At 45.5% G+C, this 24,394-nt stretch overlaps 2 protein-coding genes across 27 annotated transcripts in view; one reads left to right on the forward strand and one right to left on the reverse strand.

Annotated features, from left to right (window-relative positions):
- Positions 1-504: 504 nt before the first annotated feature.
- Positions 505-23,228, reverse strand: HSDL1 (hydroxysteroid dehydrogenase like 1). 2 transcript variants are annotated; one of them, XR_612227.3, is made up of 7 exons: positions 23,103-23,228; positions 13,725-13,786; positions 9,452-9,677; positions 8,341-8,786; positions 7,903-8,130; positions 1,202-2,959; positions 505-1,065 (listed from the first exon to the last, which is right to left on the reverse strand). XR_612227.3 is itself a non-coding variant. In XM_003820872.5 (6 exons), the coding sequence occupies exons 3-6, from the start codon at positions 9,669-9,671 to the stop codon at positions 2,861-2,863; spliced, it is 993 nt and encodes a 330-aa protein (XP_003820920.1). In that variant the 5' UTR covers positions 9,672-9,677; positions 13,725-13,786; positions 23,103-23,228; the 3' UTR covers positions 505-2,860. The 2 variants fall into 2 exon arrangements, 1 of the variants encoding a protein (XP_003820920.1); XM_003820872.5 differs by having other exon boundaries at positions 505-2,959.
- The window catches only part of DNAAF1 (dynein axonemal assembly factor 1), a 34,568-nt gene continuing 33,327 nt past the window's right edge, over positions 23,154-24,394 (forward strand). For 11 of the 25 annotated variants that reach the window (XM_055100502.2, XM_055100510.2, XM_034940832.3 and 8 more), the window contains exon 1: positions 23,212-23,586. In XM_055100502.2, the coding sequence (XP_054956477.2) occupies positions 23,463-23,586 (124 nt within the window). In that variant the 5' untranslated portion in view covers positions 23,212-23,462. Of the gene's footprint in view, positions 23,587-24,394 lie in introns of all 25 variants that reach the window. The other 14 variants (XM_055100503.2, XM_055100507.2, XM_055100515.2 and 11 more) reach the window with 4 other exon arrangements.

A 24,394-nucleotide genomic window follows, 5' to 3' on the forward strand; every position in this document is an offset into this window, starting at 1 on the left:
CAATACTGAGACTGAGACATAGATTGACTGGAATAGGTTTTGAGGACATAACCACCTAACCCTCTGGTTCCCAAATGTGATTAGATTTTAAGTAATCGAGGTTAGGAAAACACAGGAAAGTCTCCTAGGAGCTGTCTCTATCTGCTCTCTTCCCTTTTTTTCTTCTTCCCACTCTCTCTTGAATCCATTACAATTCTAGCTTGAAGACTGAAATGGCTCATGGAAAAAAATCACCAATGATCTCCATCCACACAGCCAAATTCCATGATCAAATCAATCTTCACCTTACTCAACCTACCAAGAGAAAGAGATCCAGAAGTCAACCCAGTAGCTTCCAAAGACTAGGCACATAGTTATAAACAATTTTGTTACTGACGTGTCAGCTTTTAATCAGTTATGACCACTGTTGTTCATGTTAATTTCTTGCAATCACGCCTAAGGAAAAAAAAATTCTCTCATTCCAAATTACAAACAACCAAATTACAAATATCTGGAACAAAACTCTTCCAAAGGAAACAGAAACAACTACTTTTATTGTTAAACTTTCAATTCACAGATTAACTTTCAAAGGTTCATATTTCCCACGTTCTTTTTTTTTTTTTTGAGACAGGGTCTCGCTCTGTCTCAAGGCTGGAGTGCAGTGGCACAATCTTGGCTCACTTCAACCTCCGCATCCCGGGCTCAAAAAATTCTCCTGCCTCAGCCTCCCAAGTAGCTGGGACTACAAGCATGCACCACCATGCCTGGCTAATTTTTGTATTTTTTGTAGAGACAGGATGTGTTCCCCAGGCTGGTCTCGAACTCCTGGGATCAAGCGATCCACCCGCCTTGGCCTTCCAAACTGCTGGGATTACAGGTGTCAGCCACCGCACTCGGCCCCTATTTCCCACATTCTTAATGAGACCCCATCCACAGTGGTCCAATCAACTTTCAAATTAGCTCTGGGGGAAAAAATACATTTAATGAAAGCTAGAAAACCTAGAGAAGGTCTTGCTCTTCATCTTTCACTGCAGCTATGGACAGCTCGGCACCACATTTGCACCAATCAGCATGTTTGCCCATGTCCTGCCAAGGAGAGAATTTTACATCATCACTGACAAGGTGTGTTCACCTATTCTCATCACGTAACACTGATTCTGATTCCATACCTAATTTATCAATCTAAGACATTACTGGACCACGTAACCTTACATATAACTACCTGACAATATTTTCACATGAAGTTGCTGCTGCTTATTATACATCAAAGTTCACGTCAATGTGGCATGAAGTCAAGAGGATTCCAAGCAAACTCCATCAAAACCTTGGGGCTCACAGCATCTCCCAGTGTGTAGATTTTCACATCTAAGTTCTGAAGACATGATCTAAGCGTGGAAGAGCTCCTGAAGTTGACCACTGATCTTCTGAGTGCAAGTCACATCTGGAAATCCTGTAGGCAATGTCATGGGCAAAATTGTGTTCATAAAACTGTGCTTAGGTCTGCTTATGATAGATTATCACGTCACGAAAAAAATGCCACAGAAGTCCAGACTTTTAACTAATCTACTAGCTTCTGCATCAGTATCACAATGCCGAGCTCTGAATTTTAAATGTGCACATATTGTCATATTCATATAGTGACTTAAAGTTTTCAAAGCACTAGGTACATGGTCCTCAAAAATGGTTGGCTTTATACGACCCAAACTAAGGACATTTCATAGGTTTCAATGTTAACGCGTATTGTGAGGGTTTGTGCATAATTATCTTCACAGCAGTAAAGGTATTCACTACAATACATAAATTCATTACACAAACCAAGAATAAGCTTCTAACTTATTTTGACAGATATGTCACACACGTAATTTGTCCATATTTTACTATTTCATAAATACTTATTATTTCTATCAATAATGCTACTGGAATGGAATAATATTACATAGAAAAACGTAGGAAAACCACATATAACAAGCTCTAAAGGGCTAAATTTCAGTTATAAAATGGGTCAGAGGCTGAGAAATCACTATTTATCCACAAGAATTGCCTTATAAATCAAAAGATGACTGCAGGTTTCTCTTACATATCCAAATCTAGGAATAAGTTCATTCCACAGCAGATTTGAAAAAACAAAAATATAATGTAGGAAGTAATATCATTCATGGCAAACCAACAGCATGAAATTTGGTAGGCTTATTTAGGATGAAAAGGAATAATCTAGATTGTTTTAATACCCTATAAGAGTCCATGTTAAGTCATCCTGACAAAAAATCTTTTTAAAAATATGGTAACCATAAATAAAGTTGCTCAAAGGCACCACACACACACGCACACACACGGTTCTCTAATGAAATACCAGTTGAAGTGCAGCATTTTCATTACAGATAGTCACACAGCTAGAGCTATACAATACACACAGATTTCTCCTAAGAGTACCAGCAATCTTAGTTATAAAATAATACTTTTCAGTAGTCTTTCTTGATGCACATTTAAAAACCAGCACAACTCCTCTAGTGAAATGGTCGATTTCCCTTAAAAAACAACATCTGAAATTATAAGACCTGACAAATCATATTATATTTCAATATTAGACAGCTGTGGCTCTAGAACAACAGAAAAGCGTAACTTTCAAACAGCTTAGGGAAAAAGCACTGAAATGTAGATGTCGTCAATCAGCCTCAGGCATTACTGATCCTGTGCCATCCACACACCCTTAAGGTTTTTCACAGCACTCTGACGGTATTATGTCTGCTTTGCAAATGACGAATCAACAGTATGCTGAATAATCAGCAATGAAACACAGGAGATAAATTAAATGTGTTTTTCCAAATGTCAGAATATCGAGGTTCCCAGGAGTTGGCAAAACTTCTCAAGTGGCCATCCAGACTCAGGCTGTGCAGGATAAGGCTTCCTTACGTAGTGAACGGTTGAGAATATTTGCTCCCCACACCCAGAGCCATTCAGGCATATACTGTGCAAAAAGAAACTAAAAATGAAAGAGAAAAAGGTTGTAAGGTTAGAACCCAAAATCAACACTGAAGGAACAAGTACACAGACCAGCACATGAAACCCACCAATCACAACAAATACCCACCAATCAATCACAACAAATACCCACCAATCACAACAAATACCCACCAATAAATCACAAATACCCACCAATCACAATACCCACCAATCAATCACAACAAATACCCACCAATCACAACAAATACCCACCAATCAATCATAACAAATACCCACCAATCACAATACCCACCAATCAAACAAATACCCACCAATCACAACAAATACCCACCAAGCAATCACAACAAATACCCACCAATCAATCACAATAAATACCCACCAATCGCAACAAATACCCACCAATCAATCACAATAAATACCCACCAATCACAACAAATACCCACCAATTACAACAAATACCCACCAATCATCACAATAAATACCCACCAATCACAACAAATACCCACCAGTCACAACAAATACCCACCAATCAATCACAACAAATACCCACCAGTCACAACAAATACCCACCAATCACAACAAATACCCACCAATCAATCACAACAAATACCCACCAATCACAACAAACACCCACCAATCAATCACAATACCCACCAATCAATCACAACAAATACCCACCAATCACATTACCCACCAATCAATCACAACAAATACCCACCAATCACAATAAATACCCACCAATCAATCACAATAAATACCCACCGATCAATCACAACAAATACCCACCAATCACAACAAATACCCACCAATCATTCACAATAAATACCCACCGATCAATCACAACAAATACCCACCAGTCACAACAAATACCCACCAATCACAACAAATACCCACCAATCAATCACAATAAATACCCACTGATCGATCCCAACAAATACCCACCAATCACAATAAATACCCACCAATCAATCACAACAAATACCCACCAGTCACAACAAATACCCACCAATCACATTAAATACAACAAAGGAAAAAGCCTGCAGGCACGACTGTATTGAATACCTATTTTTGCCTAAGATCTTACCCTAGATTCTACATGGAATAGAAACATGACCACCACCCACCTACCCTACTTTCTGTAATGAGGCTGGACTGTCCTGCATGTAAATACAATTCTGTCTTTACTTAACATGATATGAACAAAATGTTCACTGGTTAAGAACCACAAAATCGGCTGGGCGCGGTGGCTCATGCCTGTAATCCCAACACTTTGGGAGGCCGAGGCGGGTGGATCATGAGGTCAGGAGATCGAGACCATCCTGGCTAACAGGGTGAAACCCCATCTCTACTAAAAATACAAAAATTAGCCAGGCGTGGTGGCGGGAGCCTGTAGTCCCAGCTACTCAGGAGGCTGAGGCAGGAAAATGGTGTGAACCGGGGAGGCGGAGCTTGCAGTGAGCCGAGATTGTGGCACTGCACTCCAGCCTGGGCAACAGAGCAAAACTCTGTCTCAAAAAAAAAAAAAAAAAAAAAACACCACAAAATCATTATAGGAATATATCAGTTGGAACAGACAGACGCATACGTGGTTAGTAGTCTATGAGAAAACTGGGGCTTGAGGGGTAGTATGGAACAAAGTTCAACAAGAAAACAGGTCAGAAACACCAGGACCTTGGGATGGTATCTTGACCTATGATGGGGGGGCTCAGGGGACCAGGGAAGGGAGTCCTGCTGATGCTGCTCTGCTTCAGGGTCTCACTCAGGGCGTTTGTGCTAGCAGCAGACATAGGGCAATGTCTGAAAACAAATTTGGTCGTCACACTGGGAGTGGATGCTACTGGTATCTAGTGGGTGGAGGCCCAGGACGGTGTTCAACATCCTACAATACACAGGACGCTCCCCATGACAAGGAATTATCTGCTCTCAATGCCAACAGTGCTGAGGTGGAGAAAGCCTACACTCCTCTAACAGATTTGTTCAGAACCGAATGAAAGTTCTACTACCGTGTATACGAACGAGAAGAGAGACAGGCCCTTGGCAAGTACTGACATTCTAGTCTTGAACCGAACTGATGAATGATAATAGAGGTCATTCAATCCTTTTGTCAATAAATGGACACAGCTTACTCTCCAGGGAGGACACACCCACACCCACACCCACACACACACACTCAGGCACTTTGTGAACAAAATTACAGCAGCAAAAGCTATCAGAGAAATATGCCATGGACAAAACAGCAAAGGATGAATCAAATCTTTGATGTAAAATTGGAAATAAAAAATGATAGTGTTGAAAATAATTTGAGTAACATAAAATGAAAACAGAAAGTTTTAACAACTTTATATAGAAAACTACTCCAGGAATTAAATCAGCTTAACAGAATTTCTTGGCAGAAAAATACATTCTCAAGGAAAGTTTATCAATGTGAACAAAATTTAATTTTGAGTAAAATGTTCGTGTTTTATAAACACAGTCAAAACATCTACTGCACCTAAACCTGATCCTCATATCTTTATTTCTAAAAAAATTTTATGGTCAGTGACTTCTAAGACTACTTTTTAGGTTTCTCTGCTTTTCTCAAGTAATTAAAGGACCTGGAAACAACTACTTAAATAAAACTGCTTCTTCTTTTTTTTTTTTGAGATAGAGTCTAGCTCTGTCACCCAGGCTGGAGTACAGTGGTGTGATCAGCTGACTGCCACCTCCGCATCCTGGGTTCAAGCGATTCTCATGCCTCAGACTCCCAGGTAGCTGGGACTACAGGCGTGCACCACCATGACCAGTTAATTTTTGTACTTTTAGTAGAGATGGGGTTTCACCATGTTGGCAAGGCTGGTCTCGAACTCCTGACCTCAGGTGATCCACCAGCCTCAGCCTCCCAAACTGCTGGGATTAGAGATGTGAGCCACCACCACGCCCGACCAAAACTGCTTCTTATTAATCTCTCACTTTTCATAAAAGTAATAATTAACTGTTGATATACTTATATGTTTATTTGGTAGTGGCAAATCTAATACTCTTTATGCAAACAGTCCCAAAAATATCTGTTTGATAATTAAGAAAACTCCGAATATTAAAAAAAAAAAAATTCGGACCAGGTGCAGTGACTCACACTTGTATTTTTTTTTTTTTTTTTTTTTTTTTTTTTGTGAGACGGAGTCTTGCTCTGTCGTCCAGGCTGGAGTGCAGTGGTGTGATCTCCGCTCACTGCAAGCTCTACCTCCCAGGTTCACGCCATTCTCCTGCCTCAGCCTCCTGAGTAGCTGGGACTACAGGCGCCCACCACCACGCCCAGCTAATTTTTTTGTATTTTTAATAGAGACGGGGTTTCACGGTGTTAGCCAGGATGGTCTCGATCTCCTGACCTCGTGATCCGCCCGCCTTGGCCTCCCAAAGTGCTGGGATTACAGGCTTGAGCCACCACGCCCTGCCAGCTCACGCTTGTAAATCCCAGCACTTTGGGAGGCCAAGGCAGGTGGATCACCTGAGGTCAGGAGTTCGAGACCAGCCTGACCAACATGGTGAAACTCCATCTCTACTAAAAATACAAAAATTAGCTGGGCGTGGTGGCATGCACCTGTAATCCCAGCTACTCCGGAGGCTGAGGCAGGAGAATCACTTGAACCCGAGAGGTGGAGGTTGCAGTGAGCCAAGATCGCACCATTACACTCCAGGCTGGGCAACAAGAGCGGAATCCCATCTCAAAAAAAAAAATTCTAAACTAGGGCACATCTCTTTACTACACCAGATAAAGGAACTCAAATATATTGTAATAGATAATTATGCATTCTCAAATTAATACTTACGATCACAATTTCAAATATCTAAGAAAGTTACTTTCTACAGTACTAAAAGGTACCAATCCTTTGTCATGCCTAAACAATAAGCTTAAAATAAAAATTCTACGCTTCTTGAAAAAATTAGTCTAAGACTATACAGAGATATTATTTGATAAAATGGTTGCATGAAATATAGCCCTATCTTGTGGTTTTGTGGTTTTTTTGCATTATATTTTTCACTGAGAGGTAACCCTCAAGCAGTACTAGAATCTTTTACTTTGAAATTCCCATGTAAATACTTAGTATTTTTATAGTCCTAACATCCACTTACAGCAGCATATTTCTTTTTTTTTTTTTGGAAACAGAGCCTTGCTCTGTCGCCTAGGCTGGAGTGCAGTAGCGTGATCTTGGCTCACTGCAACCTCCCCCTCCAGGGTTCAAGCGATTCTCCTGCCTCAGCCTCCCAAGTAGTTGGGACTACAGGCACACACCACTAAGCCTAGCTAATTTTTATATTTTTAGTAGAGACAGGGTTTCACCATATTGGCCAGGTTGGTCTTGAACTCCTGACCTTACATGATCCACCCACCTCAGCTTCCCAAAGTGCTGGGATTACAGATGTGAGCCACCACACCCCAGCCAAAGTAGTATATTTCACTTTAAGGTGCCACATAGATTGAACTTTTGAAAATTCTTAATGTAATAATCTCACAAAAGAAAATTTAGTGTCTTTGGTCAGGCACAGTGGCTCACGCCTGTAATCTCAGCACTTTGGGAGGCTGAGGCGGGCAGATCATGAGGCCGGAGATCAAGACCATCCTGGCTAACACGGTGAAACCCCATCTCTACTAAAAATACAAAAATTAGCCAGGCGTGGTGGCAGGCGCCTGTAGTCCCAGCTACTCGGGAGGCTGAGGCAGGAGAATGGCATGAACCCAGGAGGCGGAGCTTGCAGTGAGCTGAGATCGCACCACTGCACTCCAGCCTGGGCGACAGAACCAGACTCCATCTCAAAAAAAAAAAAAAAAAAGAAAATTTAGTGTCTTAACCAAAATTATTAAGTGTCAGGCTTAAGAGTCAGAATTTACAATTCTCATCTTAGGCTTTAATCAGATTTCTCTGTATCACTGAGATAGGTTAACGATGCATTAATCTAATTATGAGACCTGAAGCACACTCCTACCTGAATAGAATGGGACCAGTATCCTGTGGTCCTTTTGGAAATCCCAAGAGTAGAAACAGCATGATGTGCATAGACTTTTGGTGAAGGCACCAACCACGAGCACCTGTGCAGAAAGCTGCTGGGTGCTGTCATGCTGGTGGCTACATAGAAAGGGATTAGACTCTGTACAAAGATTCCTTTAGAGGCATATTCATATTGCAAGGCTCTGCTGAAGTGGTCTAAATAAGCCTGTTGAGACAGAGGGGAGGAAAAGACTTTTAATTCTGGGTGAACTTGAAAATTCAGGAGAAAAAAAGACTTGCTTATTATCAATTCAGGAAAAAATACAGGATAAGCATATGTGAGTTGCTGACAAAGAGTTCAACAAATCAGACCAAACAATTGTTAATAAATGTTCTGTGGCATTAGGATTTCATCTTCCAGTAAGTAATATCTGACCTTAGAAGCAGAAAATGCAGCCAGCTGAGGAGTGGGTTTGCAGCAGGAGCCAGAAGAGATCGTGACGATGGCACCTTTCTTTCTCTCCACCATTCCCGGTAACACAACATGGACCATCAAACTAGCGGCGGCAATGTTCACATTTATGATGTCCCAGAGCTTGTCCTCGGACAGCTGAGTGAAATACTGCGGGTAGGGATAAAACACACCCACGTTATTTACCAAGATGCCAATGTCTTTGTCCTTCAGGGCTTCTCGAATTGGAAGGTAGATCTCACGGCCGCTGCTGAAGTCCGCAACTATAATATCAGTTTCCACTTTGTACATGTCGGCTATGTCTTTAGCAACAACCTGCAACTTCTCCTCGTTCCGACTAATCAGGATGATATTGAGACCTCGGCTTGCTAACTCTTCAGCGTAGGCTTTTCCAATCCCATCTGTTGCACCTAGGATGCAAGTCAGGAAAAGTGAGCATGCGTATTTCACGGTGTGACCCTTAAAATGGACCCAAAGTACCCCCTGTCAGGTTTAGTCAGAGAAAAATTCACACAAGAAATCAAGTCGGTTCTAGTATCTACGAGTCAAGGACACTGTTGCTGAATCAGGAATGTGAAGGGCGCATGCTATACACTCTCCCAGACATCCTGACACAAGGACAGGGAGTTATTTTACATTCACCATATTGATTAGGAGACACAGTAGGAATTTGTTTTCAAACTACTATCTGGCTTGAATGAGTGGCAGGAGGTGCTTTTCTGGGAAATCTTCATAAAATGAAATTCAAAATAGGTGAAGCATTTCTGAAAGTGGTAACACTTTCGAGACAATTTTAAAACAGAGAACAAAAAGGAAAAGCACGTAGTAGGAAGTGGGTCTGGAGGAGGCCTGGGAACAGGAGAGAGCAGAATAGGAAGGATACCAATCATGAGGCAAGTTCTTCCTAAGATGAGAGCAGTAAGAAAATGAAACGTGAACATAATCACGGCAGGAGCCATAAGTTTTATTTTTTTATCAGCATGTTCCCATAAAAACACCACATTAAATTCAAGAGCTCCTTGAATAATGCATCCGACTTCACAGAAAAGATTATTTTGATTATAAAGTAGGTTACCGCTGACAACGGCCCATCTTCCATACTGCTTGATCAAGTCTGCTCTGCTCCCCAGGCGGGGGATAAAATGCAGCCTGATCAGGCTGTAAAAGTCACAGATGACAGTGATGCTTTTTCTGGCCGTATACCAGGCTCCAACCAAAGCTAGAGCTTCCATATAGCAATTGCAAGACCTGGCGATTTCCCTGTACAAGAGGTAGAAACTGTCAACAGCAGCCATGGCAACCTGCAGGGAGAGGGAAAGAGAGAGAGCCTCTTTGGTTAATAAATTAAAGGAACATACACAGTCTGAGTGAAGACATCCAGCTGAGGGCATCAGATCTTGTCAACTGTACGTTCAAATAACACTAACTTTTCAAATGTACGTGGCGCACGGTTTCAGTCTATCTATCTATCTATCTATCTATCTATCTATCTATCTATCTATCTATCAGACAGAGTCTCACCCCGTCGCCCAGGCTGGAGTGCAGTGGTGCGATTTTGGCTCACTGCAACCTCCACCTCCCGGGTTCAAGTGATTCTCCTGCCTCAGCCTCCCAAGTAGCTGGGACTACAGGCACATGCCACCACGCCCGGCTAATTTTTTATTTTTAGTAGAGATGGGATTTCACCATGTTGGCCAGGATGGTCTCAAACTCCTGACCTCAGGTGATCCGCCACCCTTGGCCTCCCAAAGTGCTGGGATAACAGGTGTGAGCAACCATGCCTGGAGATTCAGCCAATTTATGACCTCACCATTTAACATCTGTAGCTTATAAAGTTACTTTCTTCCAAGGAGACTAATCAACATAACTACCAGAAGTTACCAAATTCCCACTAAAATTCAGGTACTACACTACATGCTGTGGCTACAGAGATAAACACAATATGCTCTGCGCCTGTAACATGCTCCTAGTCTAATAATAACAAACAGAAAGCTTCTAATTCATATAGCAGAGGTACATGTATTTGCTTTATTCATAATCAGCAAGAATGGAGGACCTATTACCTGTGTAGGGACAAAGGAGATGAAACAGAGGTGGCACTAAGACATGTCCTTGGCCTCAAAAGCTTACAATCCACTGGAGACAAAACTCAGCTTTCAAAAACCTTTACATCAATTAAAAAAAATTTTTTTTTAAAGAGATACCCTCCAAGCTTGGAAAAATGGCTTCTCAAATGACAATAGAGGGAGCACTCCTCCATCTTCTAACTTAATTTGTAACCATTATGTTGCCTGGTCTCTTACATTTGAGGAAAGAAAAGTCCAACACAACTCTGTTGAGTGTCCACATAACAAGTATATACTAAGCACCTACTATGTTCTATGTACTGTGATTCAAAGGATTCACAGATGAACTAAATGACCGTCCCTAGGTGAAGACGCAGACATTTAACAAAATAATGTAAAATGCCACGTGATCTGGTAGGTGTGTGCCTGCAATCAGAGATAACCCTGCAGAAGTAGACAAAGGCCAGGCATGGGGGGTCTGGCCACAGACCGAGTGAGTGGACTTCATATCAGCCTAACCAACTGTGTGCATCCTGCGAAAGACAAAATATCAAAACAACTGCAATAGACTACACTTATATTACAGGGAACTCAGATACACACAAACCCAAGAACACAGCTTATATTCTAAAAAGAACATGATTTTAAGCCAAAAGAAAAAGAAATATAAAACTTCTGGGGGTGGCAACTTTTGAAGAAATCCCTTTAAAATAGAAAAAAAAAAAAAAAGTCTGGAAACTAAGAAAATACCCAACAATAGCAGCACAAATTAGCCTAAGTTTGAGAAAGAATGGGGAATTCCCTCCTACTCCACTGCAGTGTAATCTGAGCTCAACCAAGTTTTGCAAAGTAAAAAAGGAACCAAGCAGAAGAAAACAAATGAACCACTGAAACGGAACACATATAAGAATGGCACCATATTGTGATAAAAGGCATATAAAATAATTTTAAAACTGTTGAATAAATATATATAAATGTGTAGTGTGAATTACAAATCAACAAAACGTACACAAGAAATATGACTGAAAACTGAAGAAATGGAGAAGCAGTAGGATTCCTAAATGCCCTACGATAAGGAAACAATCTCTCTAAAAAAGAAAGTTTCATACTGGTACCGTATTAAGTTGATATTGCTGCTATATTAAGTTACCAAATTAAGCTAATGCGGCTTTAAGTTTAAAAAATGTTTTCCACAGCCGGGCGCGGTGGCTCATGCCTATAATCCCAGCACTTTGGGAGGCCAAGGTGGGTGGTCAGGAGTTCAAGACCAGTCTGGCCAAGATGGTGAAACCCCGTCTCTACTAAAAATACAAACATTAGCTGGGCATGGTGGGGGGCACATGTAATCCCAACTACTTGGGAGGCTGAGGCACAGAACTGCTTGAACCCGGGAGGAGGAAGTTACAGTGAGCCGAGATCATGCCACTGCGCTCCAGCCTGGGCGACAGAGTGAGACTCCATCTCAAAACAAACAAACAAAAAAGTTTTCCTCAAATGAAAAGTTGGGCCCCTTTATTCCCTACAGGTAAAATGCTGTCCACTGGGGCTCTGTGCACAGAAACTCACCTCCCACAATGAGAATGCCAAAGTTCATCACGAAAAGGAAACATTTTAAATTTGACTAAGTACATAAACCAAATACTTAAGCTAAAAACAACTAAAATAAATGCTCCTTTGGGGTAATTTTTCTTTATGAACCAGAATGGCTGAGATGACCTAAAATATGAGCTGTCTAGTTCAACAAAGTCTTTCTTTTTTCTGAGCAATCTTCGGTACAGCAGTCACCAATACCCCTTACTGCTCCCAAATCCTTTGATTGACAATCCTTTGAAATATATTCAAAGTTAGGGCCCCCCTTCAGTGTAGCGAACGAGCATACCTGTTTCCAGATCTGCATGAGAGGAAGCCGCGCCACCACCCCTCCCACAACCCTCCTGCTGCTGGATATGCTGATGACGGGCACGGTATCAGAGTTTTCACACTGGCTGTAGCCCTTGAACAGTCGTTAAGTACTGGACTCCCAAAGACAGGCCCAAAACATTAATATCCTATAAGAACATTAAAAACTGACATTCCAGCCAGGGACGGTGGCTCACACCTGTAATCCCAGCACTTTGGGAGGCCGAGGTGGGCAGATCACTTGAGGTCAGGAGTTCAAGACCAGCCTGGCCAACATGGTGAAACCCGATCTCTACTAAAAATACAAAAATTAGCCGGGTATGGTGGTGACTGCCCAGCTTGGGTGGCTGAGGAAGGAGAATCACTTGAATCAAGCAGGCGGAGGTAACAGTGAGCCAAGATTGCACCACTGCACTCCAGCCTGGGCGACAGAGTTAGACTCCATCTCAAAAAAAACCCCAAAAAACAAACAAAAAAAACAACCAAGATTCTATGTTAGACCATCCTAAATTGTGAGTTCCGGAAATAACTCATAAAAAGTGTGGGTGCCTTTTGTCATAACTAATCAAACACAAGGCCATGAGGAAAGTAAATGCAAAAACAATTACCTGTATGTAATTACCTGTATGTACCAGGACCTCTCAAGCAAAATGTAATAAAATTGGGAATAACAAGCTATGACTAAAGAAACCTAGACACTTGGAATATTAAGCTTATTCTTCTAATAACAGGTAGGCATACATCTAGGCTGTTAAAACAAGTGTTTTCAATGAAAAAATAGATACTACAGGCCAGCCACGGTGGCTCGCGCCTGTAGTCCCAGCACTTTGGGAGGCCGAGACGGGCGGATCACAAGGTCAGGAGATCAAAACCATCCTGGCTAACAGGGTGAAACCCTGTCTCTACTAAAAATACCAAAAATTAGCAGGGCGTGGTGGCAGGCACCTGTAGTCCCAGCTACTCGGGAGGCTGACGCAGGAGAATGGCATGAACCCGGGAGGCAGAGCTTGCAGTGAGCCGAGATCGCGCCACTGCACTCCAGCCTGGACGACAGAGGGAGACTCTGTCTCAAAAAAGAAAAAAGAAAAAAAAAAAAAAAGAAAGAAAAAACAGATACTACATATCAAGATCAATGGGTTGTAGCCAAAGCAGTATTTGTGGGGAAATGAGTTGCTCCAAGCCTATAGAGTAAGGCTCTCGCTACAAAAAGGAGGTCAGGCTTGCCTCATGGAGGAACCCACACAGATAGAAGCTTCCTCCTTAAGCCCGATTTTTTTCAAGAATCTGAACCTTTTTGAAGTAAATGTCTAGCAAAAGGCGCCTGACCACAAAGCGGGCCCCAGTTTTTCTGCTGTGGTCGTTCCCTGCCCTGGGGTCTCTTACCTTCTGTCTGCCAGTTCTGGGCCGTCAGCAGTACGTGGCTCCGTCGTTCTCTTAAGGCCAATCTGTGAATAAAACCAACAAGAAACAAATGCCATTCCTTTTCCTCATAGTTCAGCTGGGAAAACTTTACATTAAACTAACATCCAAGTGCTCAAAAATTAAGAAAACACAAAAATTCTTACGCCATGAATCTCTGTACAGGCAGCAAACCATGTACTAAGCACCAAGTACCCTCCTCTCAGAATAAGAAAAGCGCCTGGCGTCTGCTGGGGGCAGAGTCCACGCGTCCTCAGGCACAGCTGGAGGGTGCCCCCCTTTTCCTATGCCTTTTTTCCTAGGGAACATTTCAACAAATGGGACAAAAGCCCATTCCAATCCCAGGAGCCCTTGGGGAAACACCGCCCAGGCACCAGGCCGGCATCGGGGAAGAGAGCAGCCACAGCTGCCCTCGGTGCCTTTTTCTGCCTGGTGCCTGTCTGGGTTTCACCTGGGCCTCCCGCTGCCTCACTCTGCACACCCCTTCTTCAGCTCCACCTGCAGCGTTCCCTGGAACATCCACATTGCCACAGGCTGCCCTGGCCTCTCTTTCCAAATTCCTGGCAGGGATTCTGGCTGGCCCACCTTAGTTCAGGTGTCCACCACCTGTCTAATCTCCTGGCAGGGTGGCAGGGAGGAAGGTGTCCTACAGTGTTTGGGGGCAGCCCCCCTAGGCTGTGAGTGGGTCAGATGCTTTAAGGAGGAAATGAAAGGAAACCCCTGGTCCACATTTTCCCTCTCCTCCACCACACACACTGCATTGCAACTGTTCTGTCTCTGACCACCCCAGCAGGCTACAGTCCTCCAGGGCAGAGGCCAAATTCTACTCCTCTCTGTTTCTCCAGCACCTTCCACAATTCCTGGCACAAAGAAGCTCAACACTACCACGTCTCTGGCTGCAGCTCACAGGCAGTCTTTTCCTGTCCAGCGCTCAGCCCCCAGCTCAGGAGCGGACCACCCACAAATTCCTTTGATCCTTTACAGGAAGAAAAGCCTGTGTGCTAAACCCACCAGGGACCTCCCACTCAGGCCAGCAGAGGAGATGCACCCACTGCAGAGGTGAGTACAGGAACCTGGGGCTGAGGGGCTTCAAGCCCATCATGGCCCAGCTTCTCAACGCCCCCACTAGACACCCCTCACCTCTTGTCAGGGGAGCACCATCATGTGCAAGTACCTTAAACGTGTGTTAATATTATTGTTGCTATGTATATTTTAAAAATCACAGAGCATCAGGGGGGCTGATGGCATTCAAGGTCTGGTCCTCAGCCTTGATGGATAGAAACGCAAGTTTTTCATTCCTCAGAGGCAGCTCAAGACAAAGAAATCTGACTCACATCCACAAAACCCACAGAAGACTGATACATTCAAATGCCAATTTAGGAATGGATAGTGAACAACACAGCGAAGAGGCCTAAACACACATGGTCACTGGTCCTACAGTCTCTCGAGATCTACACGGAAAACCAAACTTCTAGAACAGCAATGAAAAATACAAAGTGTCAGAGACTGAGGACACCATCATGAATAAACCAGGACTCCGTGCCACCCGGTATACACAGAAGTCAGAGAAAGATAAACGGAGCAACTGTAACATGAGGTGGCAAGGGTGCCACTGGGGTGAAATGGGTCTTGAAGTGTGAGCAGAATTTCTGGGCAGAGAGGAGGGAAGGGGCCTCCCTGGCCCGGGCCCATGGAGAAAGGCTCGGCACCGTCAAGGGTCTGGCCTACTCGGGAAACATTAGGAAGTCCCCCGCATGGACAGCACAGGCTGTGCTGTCCTGTGTGACGCCCCATGTGTGCAGGCGCACAGGCGTGAAGGAGACTGGGAGAGGCAGACTGGAGATGCCTTCACGCCAGACTGGAGTGCATGGGCCTCCTCCTTGAGCACCAAGGGAGGGAGCTGGTGGGGCTTGTTTAGGAAGGCAACGCAGCAGGGGAGGAGGGGGGCTCCTGAGCCCTGGTCACTCAGCTGGGGATGAAGGAGGGCCACACGGAGAGCCAAGGCTCTGTGGCCTCTGCTGCTTCTCAGCCTTGCCAGACACTTCACACATTCACTCACACCCTGATGGGCCAAAAATGTTAGAGAATTGGAAATTAAAACTCATTCCCTGCTCTCAATCTTCTTCCCCACCCTTCTGTACATGATGGAAAATAACATTTTTCTCATGACAAAAGAAATCAGTACTTTCCCCAAAGCCACCAAATTTCAAAAGCTCATAGCCTCTCACTGAAACTTTCAAAGGAATTTATCACACATTTAAGTCTAGAAGTCCACTAAGGCATATGTAGATATCAAGCCTCGTCAAAGTTACTTTAGGTATCTGACTAGTTACTAGATAAAATGCATACGTCTGGAGAGCTAATGTACAGTACAGTGACCGTAGTGAGCAATACCAAACTGCAGGCTTAAAATCTGCTTAGAGGATAGATCTCAAGTGTTCTCACCATAAAGAAATAAAAAAGTAACTGAGGTGATGAATGTGTTAACTAATTTGGTTGTGGTGATCATTTCACAAAGTATACATATATCAAATCATGTTGTACACCTTAAATTTATATAATTTTATTTGTCAATTATACTTCGATGAAGTTGGAAAAATATAAAATAATTTAAAAAAATTTTTAAGCTTTGTTTTCTCATCTCTGCAGAAAACTAAAACATCTGTGAACAAAACAAAACCAGAACTGTCCCCAAACTAGGAAAAGAAGAGCAAGTCCCTATTATCTTTTAAGCATTTTCTACTTCTACAGGGCAGGAGTCATCAAAAACCTACAGGAAACGTTACAACTACAAAAGCGTCACGGGACAATTATGGTCAAAACTGCAAGGAGCAAAGTCACCTCTTCAAAGCACCACTGCTGTGGCCTGTAACATGATCCCACTCCACAGTGAAGGGGACTCCACCTAGCAGTGTAAAGGGCAATCAAATCAAATACAAAAACCTTCATGGACCAAGAGTTCTGGGAGGAAAGTCTTGGCTGAAACATGGACATCACCAAGCTATCCAAATGCGTGTGATGTGGGGCGGGTGGTAAAAGAACACAAGGCAGACTGGCCAGGGTTTTAAAGAAGACAAAGCAAGTAGGATGGAAAAAAAAGACAATCAAAGCATTAGCGAACGACAGTGTGGTGGGCACAGTAATGGCCTCCAGGGATATCTATAGCCTAATCCCCAGACCCTGTAAATACGTCACCTTATGTGGCCAAAGGGACTCCGTAGATGTGACTGAGTTAACGACTCTGAGCTGGGGAGGGTGGGTCCAATGTCATCATGTGTCCTTGTAAGGGGGGCAGGAAGATCAAAGAGAGAGAGCAATGTGACTACAAAGGGAGAGGTCAGAGAGAGCTCGAGTTGAGGGTGCTCTGTGCTGCTGGTTTCGATAATAGAGAGAGGGGTGGGTCACCAGTGAAGGACTGGGGGTGGCCTCTAGAAGCTGGCAGAGGCAAGGAAAAGGATTCTCCCCTGGAGCCTCCAGAGGAACGCAGCCCTGCTGACACCTTGACTTTAGCGCAGTCAGAATGACTTCAGATTCCCATCTCCAGAAGGAAGAGACATCTGTGTCATTTTAAGCCACTACCTTTATGGCAATTTGTTACATCAGCCACAGGGGATAAGGATAAACAGTGGGAGGAAGGGATGGATGAACAGTCAGTTCAGCTTTCAGGACAGCGAAGAGACAAGCTGAAAACTCTGCAACCTCCCTTAAGCCAAAACCACTACGTGTATTCAGGAGCCAGAAAGTCTCAGAGGTTCCTGCCATCTTCGACTGACCAGGGTAGACCTGAGGTCCTCCTCCTCACCAGCTGGGATTGTCCGGCTTTTCAGTAAGGCTCCAGGGCGATGGCTGTTTTCATTGAAAACATTTTTCCAAATAAATCTTACTTTTTTCAGAGTGTGAATCTGTCTTGTACTCAGTACTCCAAATCCTCTGTTCTTCCTGACCTTTCAAGTCCCATGCCTTCTCCTCGGTTCAATCACTTCCTGACAAGCACCAACAACATGTCAGCCCTAGGGAGAAACTTCCCTTCCTGTCCCTTCCCTTCCCAGGCCGTGGCACTGCCCCCACCTCTGAATTCCTCTCCACCTCTCTTACCCATGTGGCACTTAGCACACAATGCTTTGGATTCTATTTAAACACTCAACTTGCTTATATCTTGGTTTCTTGGTTGTCCAAGGAGAGCATAGGCCTCTGGAGGGCAGGAGATGTATAGAAAACGAATTTTTCTGTAACTAAAAGAAATTTTTGTTTTTAGGCAGAGTCTTGTTCTGTCTTCCAGGCTGGAGTGCAATGGTGCAATTTCTGCTCACTGCAACCTCCGCCTCCTGGGTTCAAGCGATTCTCCTGCCTCAGCCTCCCAAGTAGCTGGGACTACAGGTGCCCTCCACCATGCCCAGCTAATTTTTGCATTTTTAGTAGAGATGGGGTTTCATCATGGTGGTCAGGCTGGTCTCGAACTCCTGACCTCAAGTGATCCACCCACCTCGGCCTCCCAAAGTGCTGGGATTACAGGCGTGAGCCACCGCGCCTGGCAAAAATGTTTAAATATATACAAAAGTATGCAAAACCTATTATGCACAGTTCAAAGAATAATAAAACAGCCACTTAGCCACCAGCCTACTTAACAAAACCAGTGTCGTGGGAGTCCTGTATGCTGTTCCTCTGATTACAGCCCCTCCTCTATCCTGGAGGCAGCCTCTCTCCTAAATTCTGGGGTAGTCACTCCCTGACTCTTTTAACAAAACAAATGTATACCCCAAGCATGTATTCTGAAACAGTCACAGTACTGCTAAGTTTCGCCTGGTTTTGAACCTCACATAAAGGAACCACACCACATGGACCCTTTGGTGACTTGTTTCTTTCACTCAACATTATTCCCGAGACTCATCCATGCCCCTGCAGCTGCAGTCCACCCTCCTCTGCAGCTGCACAGTATTTCACAGTTCAGATGCACCGCAGTTCACAGGTCCCCCTGCTGCTGGTTCAGATACACCACGATTCACAGGTCCTCCTGCTGCTGGTTCAGATACACCACGATTCACAGGTCCCCCTGCTGCTGGTTCCGATGCACCACAATTCACAGGTCCCCCTGCTGCTGGTTCCGATGCACCACAATTCACAGGTCCCCCTGCTGCTGGTGCTAGGCAGGTGAACTGTTTCTGCTGGTTTTGACTTTACAGTTAGGAACAGCACCGCAGGGAGCGTTTGTCCCCATCTCCTGCACACCTGTGCAAGAGTTTGCAAAGGGATTTGCCCATGGTTTAACTGCTGGGCCACATGCATTCCACTGCCAAATGCTTTTGCAAAGCGGCAGAACCCATTCACACTCCCGCCAGCAGCAGGTTCGTGCCACTCCTCAATGTCACTGGCTGGTAGCGTCCAAAGCTTCACCTTCTGCCAACAGGGTGGCTGTGAAATGTTATCTCATTATGGTTTTAATTTACATTTCCCTGGTCACTAGTAAGGCTGCAGTCCTTTTTATATGTATGTGCTTTCTGTGTTTTGTAATCTATGAGATGCCCGTTCCTATCTTTTGTCCTTCCCTTTTTTTCTCTCAGACTTGTAAGAATTCTTTAAATATTCTAGATACTAGCTCTCTGTATGTTTTGTGTCTCATTATAGTGTCTTTGATGAACTAAATGTGTTGTTATTATTATTGAGACAAGGTCTGGCTCTATTGCCCAGGCTGATGTGCAGTGGCATGATCACAGCTCACTGCAACCTCCGCCTTTCGGGCTCAAGTCATCCTCCCACCTCAGCATCTCAAGTAGCTGGGACACAGGCATGTACCACCAAGCCCAGTTAAACTTTTTTTTTTTTTTTGTAGAGATGGGGTTTCGCCATGTTGCCCAGGCTGGTCTCGAACTCGTAAGCTCAAACCATTCACCTGCCTTGGCCTCCCAAAGTGCTGGGATTACAGGTGGGAGCCACTGCACCCGGCTGAATGTCTTAATTTTGAAATAGACAAATATATCAATCTTTCTGCTTTAGGGTTTGTTTTATTTCAGAAATCCCTCCTTAGCCTCAGGTCATGAAGAAATTTTTTCGAATTATTTTCTAGAAATTTTACACTTTTGCTTTTTCAGTTTAAGTCTTTTTTTTTTTTTTTTGAGACGGAGTCTCGCTCTGTCGCCCAGGCTGGAGTGCAGTGGCGCGATCTCGGCTCACTGCAAGCTCCGCCTCCCGGGTTCACGCCATTCTCCTGCCTCAGCCTCCCGAGTAGCTGGGACTACAGGCGCCCGCTACCACGCCCGGCTAATTTTTTGTATTTTTATTAGAGACGGGGTTTCATTGTGTTAGCCAGGATGGTCTCGATCTCCTGACCTCGTGATCCGCCCGCCTCGGCCTCCCAAAGTGCTGGGATTACAGGCGTGAGCCACCGAAGTTTAAGTCTTTAATCCTCCTGGCGTTTTGTGATGGTGAGAGGCTGGGATCTCACACATCTTTTTTTTTTTTTTTTGAGACAGAGTCTCGCTGTGTCACCCAGGCTGGAGTGCAATGGCGCGATCTTAGCTCACTGCAACCTCCTCCTTCCAAGTTCAAGCAATTCTTCTGCCTCAGCCTCCCAAGTAACTGGGACTACAGGCATGTGCCACCATGCCTGGCTAATTTTTGTATTTTTTTTTTTTTTTTTTAGTAGAGACGGGGGTTTCACCATATTGGCCAGGCTGGTCTTGAACTCCTGACCTTGTGATCCGCCCACTTTGGCCTCCCAAAGCACTGGGATGCGACCGGCCGGATCTCACACATCTTTAATATTCCTCCTCAGCACCTGACATGCTGCTGTAGACAATTACATTTAATAAACAGAATCAAATACTGCTTTGTGTTCAAAGCTCAAATTTCACTCTTGAGAAAAAAACTTAAGCTTTTCATACTCTGCGTCAGCACTTTGACAAAGTTAGCATTGGTGTATCATGACTTTTTGGGATGTCTTTACCTTCACTGCCAATTTTTGGTATAGGACTAAACGCACAAGGAAGCTGAGCCTAAAGGGCAGCAACATGGAATTAGAAACCTGGATTCTCATCCAATATCCAACACTCTTCACTGTCATGTCTGTATTTATGCAGTAAGAATTAAAATATTTAGAGTACCCCACTCCTAGGCAGATACCCAAGATAATTAGAAACTTTTGCTCACATAAAAACTCCTGCTTGCAGGTTCACAGTGGCCTACTCACAACTGCCAGAAGGCAGAAACAAACAAAATGTCCATCAACAAATGAATGAACAAGCAAAATGTGGTGTTATCCACACAAAGGAGTATTACTCAGCCATAAAAAAGCATGAAGTACTGATACATACTACAACATGGATAAACTTTGAAAACATTATGCTAAAGGACAGAAACCAAATACAAAAGGCCGTATGTTGTATGTTTCCACTTGTATGAAATGTCCAGCGTAAGCAAATCCATATAGAAGATAACTTAGGGCTGCTGAGGGACAGGGGGAGAAAAGAGGTATGACTGTTAATGGGGTTGGGGTTTCTTTTGTAGGTGATTAAATGTTCTGGAATTAGTTACTGGTGATGGTTGCATAGCATTGTGACTATAGCAAGAACTACTGAGTTATACACTGTAAAATGGCTAAAATGATAAATTTTATGTCATGCGTAATTCATTTCGATTTTTAAAAACCTACTTTAAAAAAAAGTAGCACCAATTTGTTCAACTCTGTTGCCCTGGAATATTCCAGCAGTGATTAAAACCACAAACTTGGCCGGGTACAGTGGCTCATGTCTGTAACCCCAGAACTTTGGGAGGCCAAGGCGGGCAGATCAGTTGAGGCCAGGAGTTCAAGACTACCCTGACCAACACAGCGAAACCCTGTCTCTACTAAAAAAAAAAAAAAAAAAAAAAAATTAGCTGGGTGTGATAGAACGTGCCTGTAATCCCAGCTACTTGGAAGGCTGAGGCAGGAGAATCACTTGGGCCCGGGGTGCGGGTTGGCGGGCAGAGGTAGCTGGAGGTGAGATCGCAGGCACCATTGCAGTACAGCCCTGGCGACAGAGCGAGATTGTCTCAATCAATCAATCAACACACACACACACACACACACACTCTCTCTCTCTCTCTCTCTCTCTCTCTCTTTCGCTCTCTCTGAAAGGGGCCTGCCTGGGTTGGAATCCATCTCTCCATTTAAGAGTTGTGTGTCCTGAATGAAGTTACTTTGCCTCTGCACGTTGCTCACATCACCTGTACGAAAGCGCATTAACAGTTCCTGCCTAAGAACTACAAGAGGAATAAAATGAGGTGGTCCATAGAAAGCACTCAGAACAGTGCGGGTCCATGAGTGTTCAACAGACCTAAGCTATTAGCCACAATTATTGTGTTTGATGTTAGCCACTGGATATCTGTGGCGGTCAGAGTAAAACTGAGAGCTCACTTTATGCAAAAGACTCTGCTAAGTGCTTTATTCCTATTGTCCCACTTTATTCTCTCATTAACCTTATAAAGCGCAGTCAGACTATCCCGTTTATAAATGGGGAAATTAAGTCTTACAGATGTAAAGTAGCACACCCAAGACCCCACAACTCAGAAAGGGGCTACCTGCAATTCACATGGAGGTACAGCAAGGCGCAGAGTCCTGTCCAGGGAGCCCACTGTGAGACCCCCCGACTGCCTCGCAGTCACCTGTACACATCATGTTGGGATGGCCGAGGGGCGCTGCAGCGATCCGGTTTCTGGGGCTGCGTCTGGGAGGCACGTTCAGAACGGGGACCTGCCTGGTTCTTCTTCCCAGCCCTTCCCCTCCAGCACCCGGCAAGGCCCAGTCAACACGAGCAAACTCGGAAATCCTGGCTGAACCCACGACCGCTGCATATTTCCATTTTAGAAAAACACGGCAACAACAACTCAAACCAAATCGTTCAGAAATGAGAATAAAGAAGCACCGACAAAGGAGGCGATTGCTGGGGCCGCTCGGGGGAGGAGCCGGGTGAGAGGCTGCAGGGAGGGCAGGGCATGCGCCGGCGACAACGGGGTTCGGGGTTTGGGGGGCAAGGCCCGGGGGAAGGGAGAGAACAGGGGTGCAGCGCCGCGGCGGGGGGCGTGAGGATGGAGCCGGGGGAAGGGGGGCTCTGAGATGTGAAGGGGCGGGGCTGGGGCTTTTTGGTCTGAAGGAAGGAGTCTCACGGGACGGAGGGACGAAGATTTCCTGGGGTCAGGGGCGCCAAGGGGATTCGGGGCCGGATGCAGCGGAGGGGGCCCGGGGCCTGGGGGGCGTGGTGAGAGCTCAGAGGGGTCTCGCCAAGCAGCCGGCTGGCGCTGAGGGGACCGAGGAGGGGTCTGGGGCGGAAGGGCCGCGAGAGGGCGCCCAGGGCGCGGGGGGCGCGGTACCTGCAGGGCGGCAAAGTCTTCCAAACCGGTCCCGCCAGACCCGCGCGGCCGCCGCCCCCGTCTCGGCCGCCGCAGCTGCTGCCGCGCCGCGCCCTCACGTGACCCGCGCACGCGCCGGGGGTGGAGCCGTCTCAGACCCGCCCCCACCCCCGGCGTCCCCAGCGCGCCGGCCCGCCCCGAGTGCGCGTGCGCAGCGGTTGCCTTGGCGACAGGGGAAGCGTTGGGCTGTAAAGAGTAGGGCGCCAGCGGCTGGCGAAGAAGGAAAGAGGGGAGTGTCTGGCTGGGCTGGGGCCGTAGCGACGTCCGCCTCGAACCTGGGCCCCCCAAAGCTGCGGGGCGTTCGGTGTCGCCGAAGTAAACATGCACCCTGAGCCCTCGGAGCCTGCGGCAGGTGGTGCAGCAGAGCTGGATTGCGCGCAGGAGCCCGGCGTGGAGGAGTCTGCGGGTGACCACGGGAGCGCAGGCCGAGGGAGCTGCAAGGAAGGTGCCGACTGCCCCCCAGGGAGGGCGGTGGGCGAGGGGCCGACACGGCTAGGCGCTCCAGCCCCCTTCCCACACCGCATACCCGATCTTCACAGCCAAATAATAACAATAATAATAATGGTAGCCACCAACGCTCTGCAGTAGGGGCTTCTCTCGCCATTTCGTACTGAGGAGGAAACATACTTAAGAGGTTACAAAACTTGCACCAAACAGATAACCCTCAGCTAGTCAGTGACAGAACAGACTCGGCCGCGTGCGGTGGCTCAACGCCTGTAATTCCAGCACTTTGGGAGGCCGAGGCGGGCGGATCATCAGGTCAGTCAGGAGTTCGAGCCCAGCCTGGCCAACATAGTGAAACCCTGTCTCTACTAAAAATACAAAAAATGAGGTGGGCGTGGTGGCGGGCGCCTGTAGTCTCAGCTACTTGGGAGGCTGAGGCAGGAGAATCGCTTGAACCCGGGAGGCGGAGGTTGCAGTGAGCCAAGATCTCGCCATTGCATTCCAGCCCGGACGACAGTGGGAGACTCTGTCTCAAACAAACAAACAAGCAAACAAAACCCACCAGACTCAGGCCCAGACAGTCTGGGTCTCCAGAGCCCCAGCCCTAACCCACCAACGCCATTCTCCCTGCTCCCAACTTTGATGCTTTAAATGTGTCCCTTTATTGCTATCACTATGTAAGATCAAAGGCTTTCTCTCCCTCCAGACTGCATGTTGTGTCAGGGCAAGACATCCTGATTGAATTTGGAGTCTAGTCCAGTGCCTGACCTAGGGTAGAGAGTCCGAATGAAGAGTTGGTTCTGGGGTCA

Source organism: Pan paniscus, chromosome 18, assembly GCF_029289425.2.
Source record: "Pan paniscus chromosome 18, NHGRI_mPanPan1-v2.0_pri, whole genome shotgun sequence".
Classification (NCBI taxonomy): domain Eukaryota; kingdom Metazoa; phylum Chordata; class Mammalia; order Primates; family Hominidae; genus Pan; species Pan paniscus.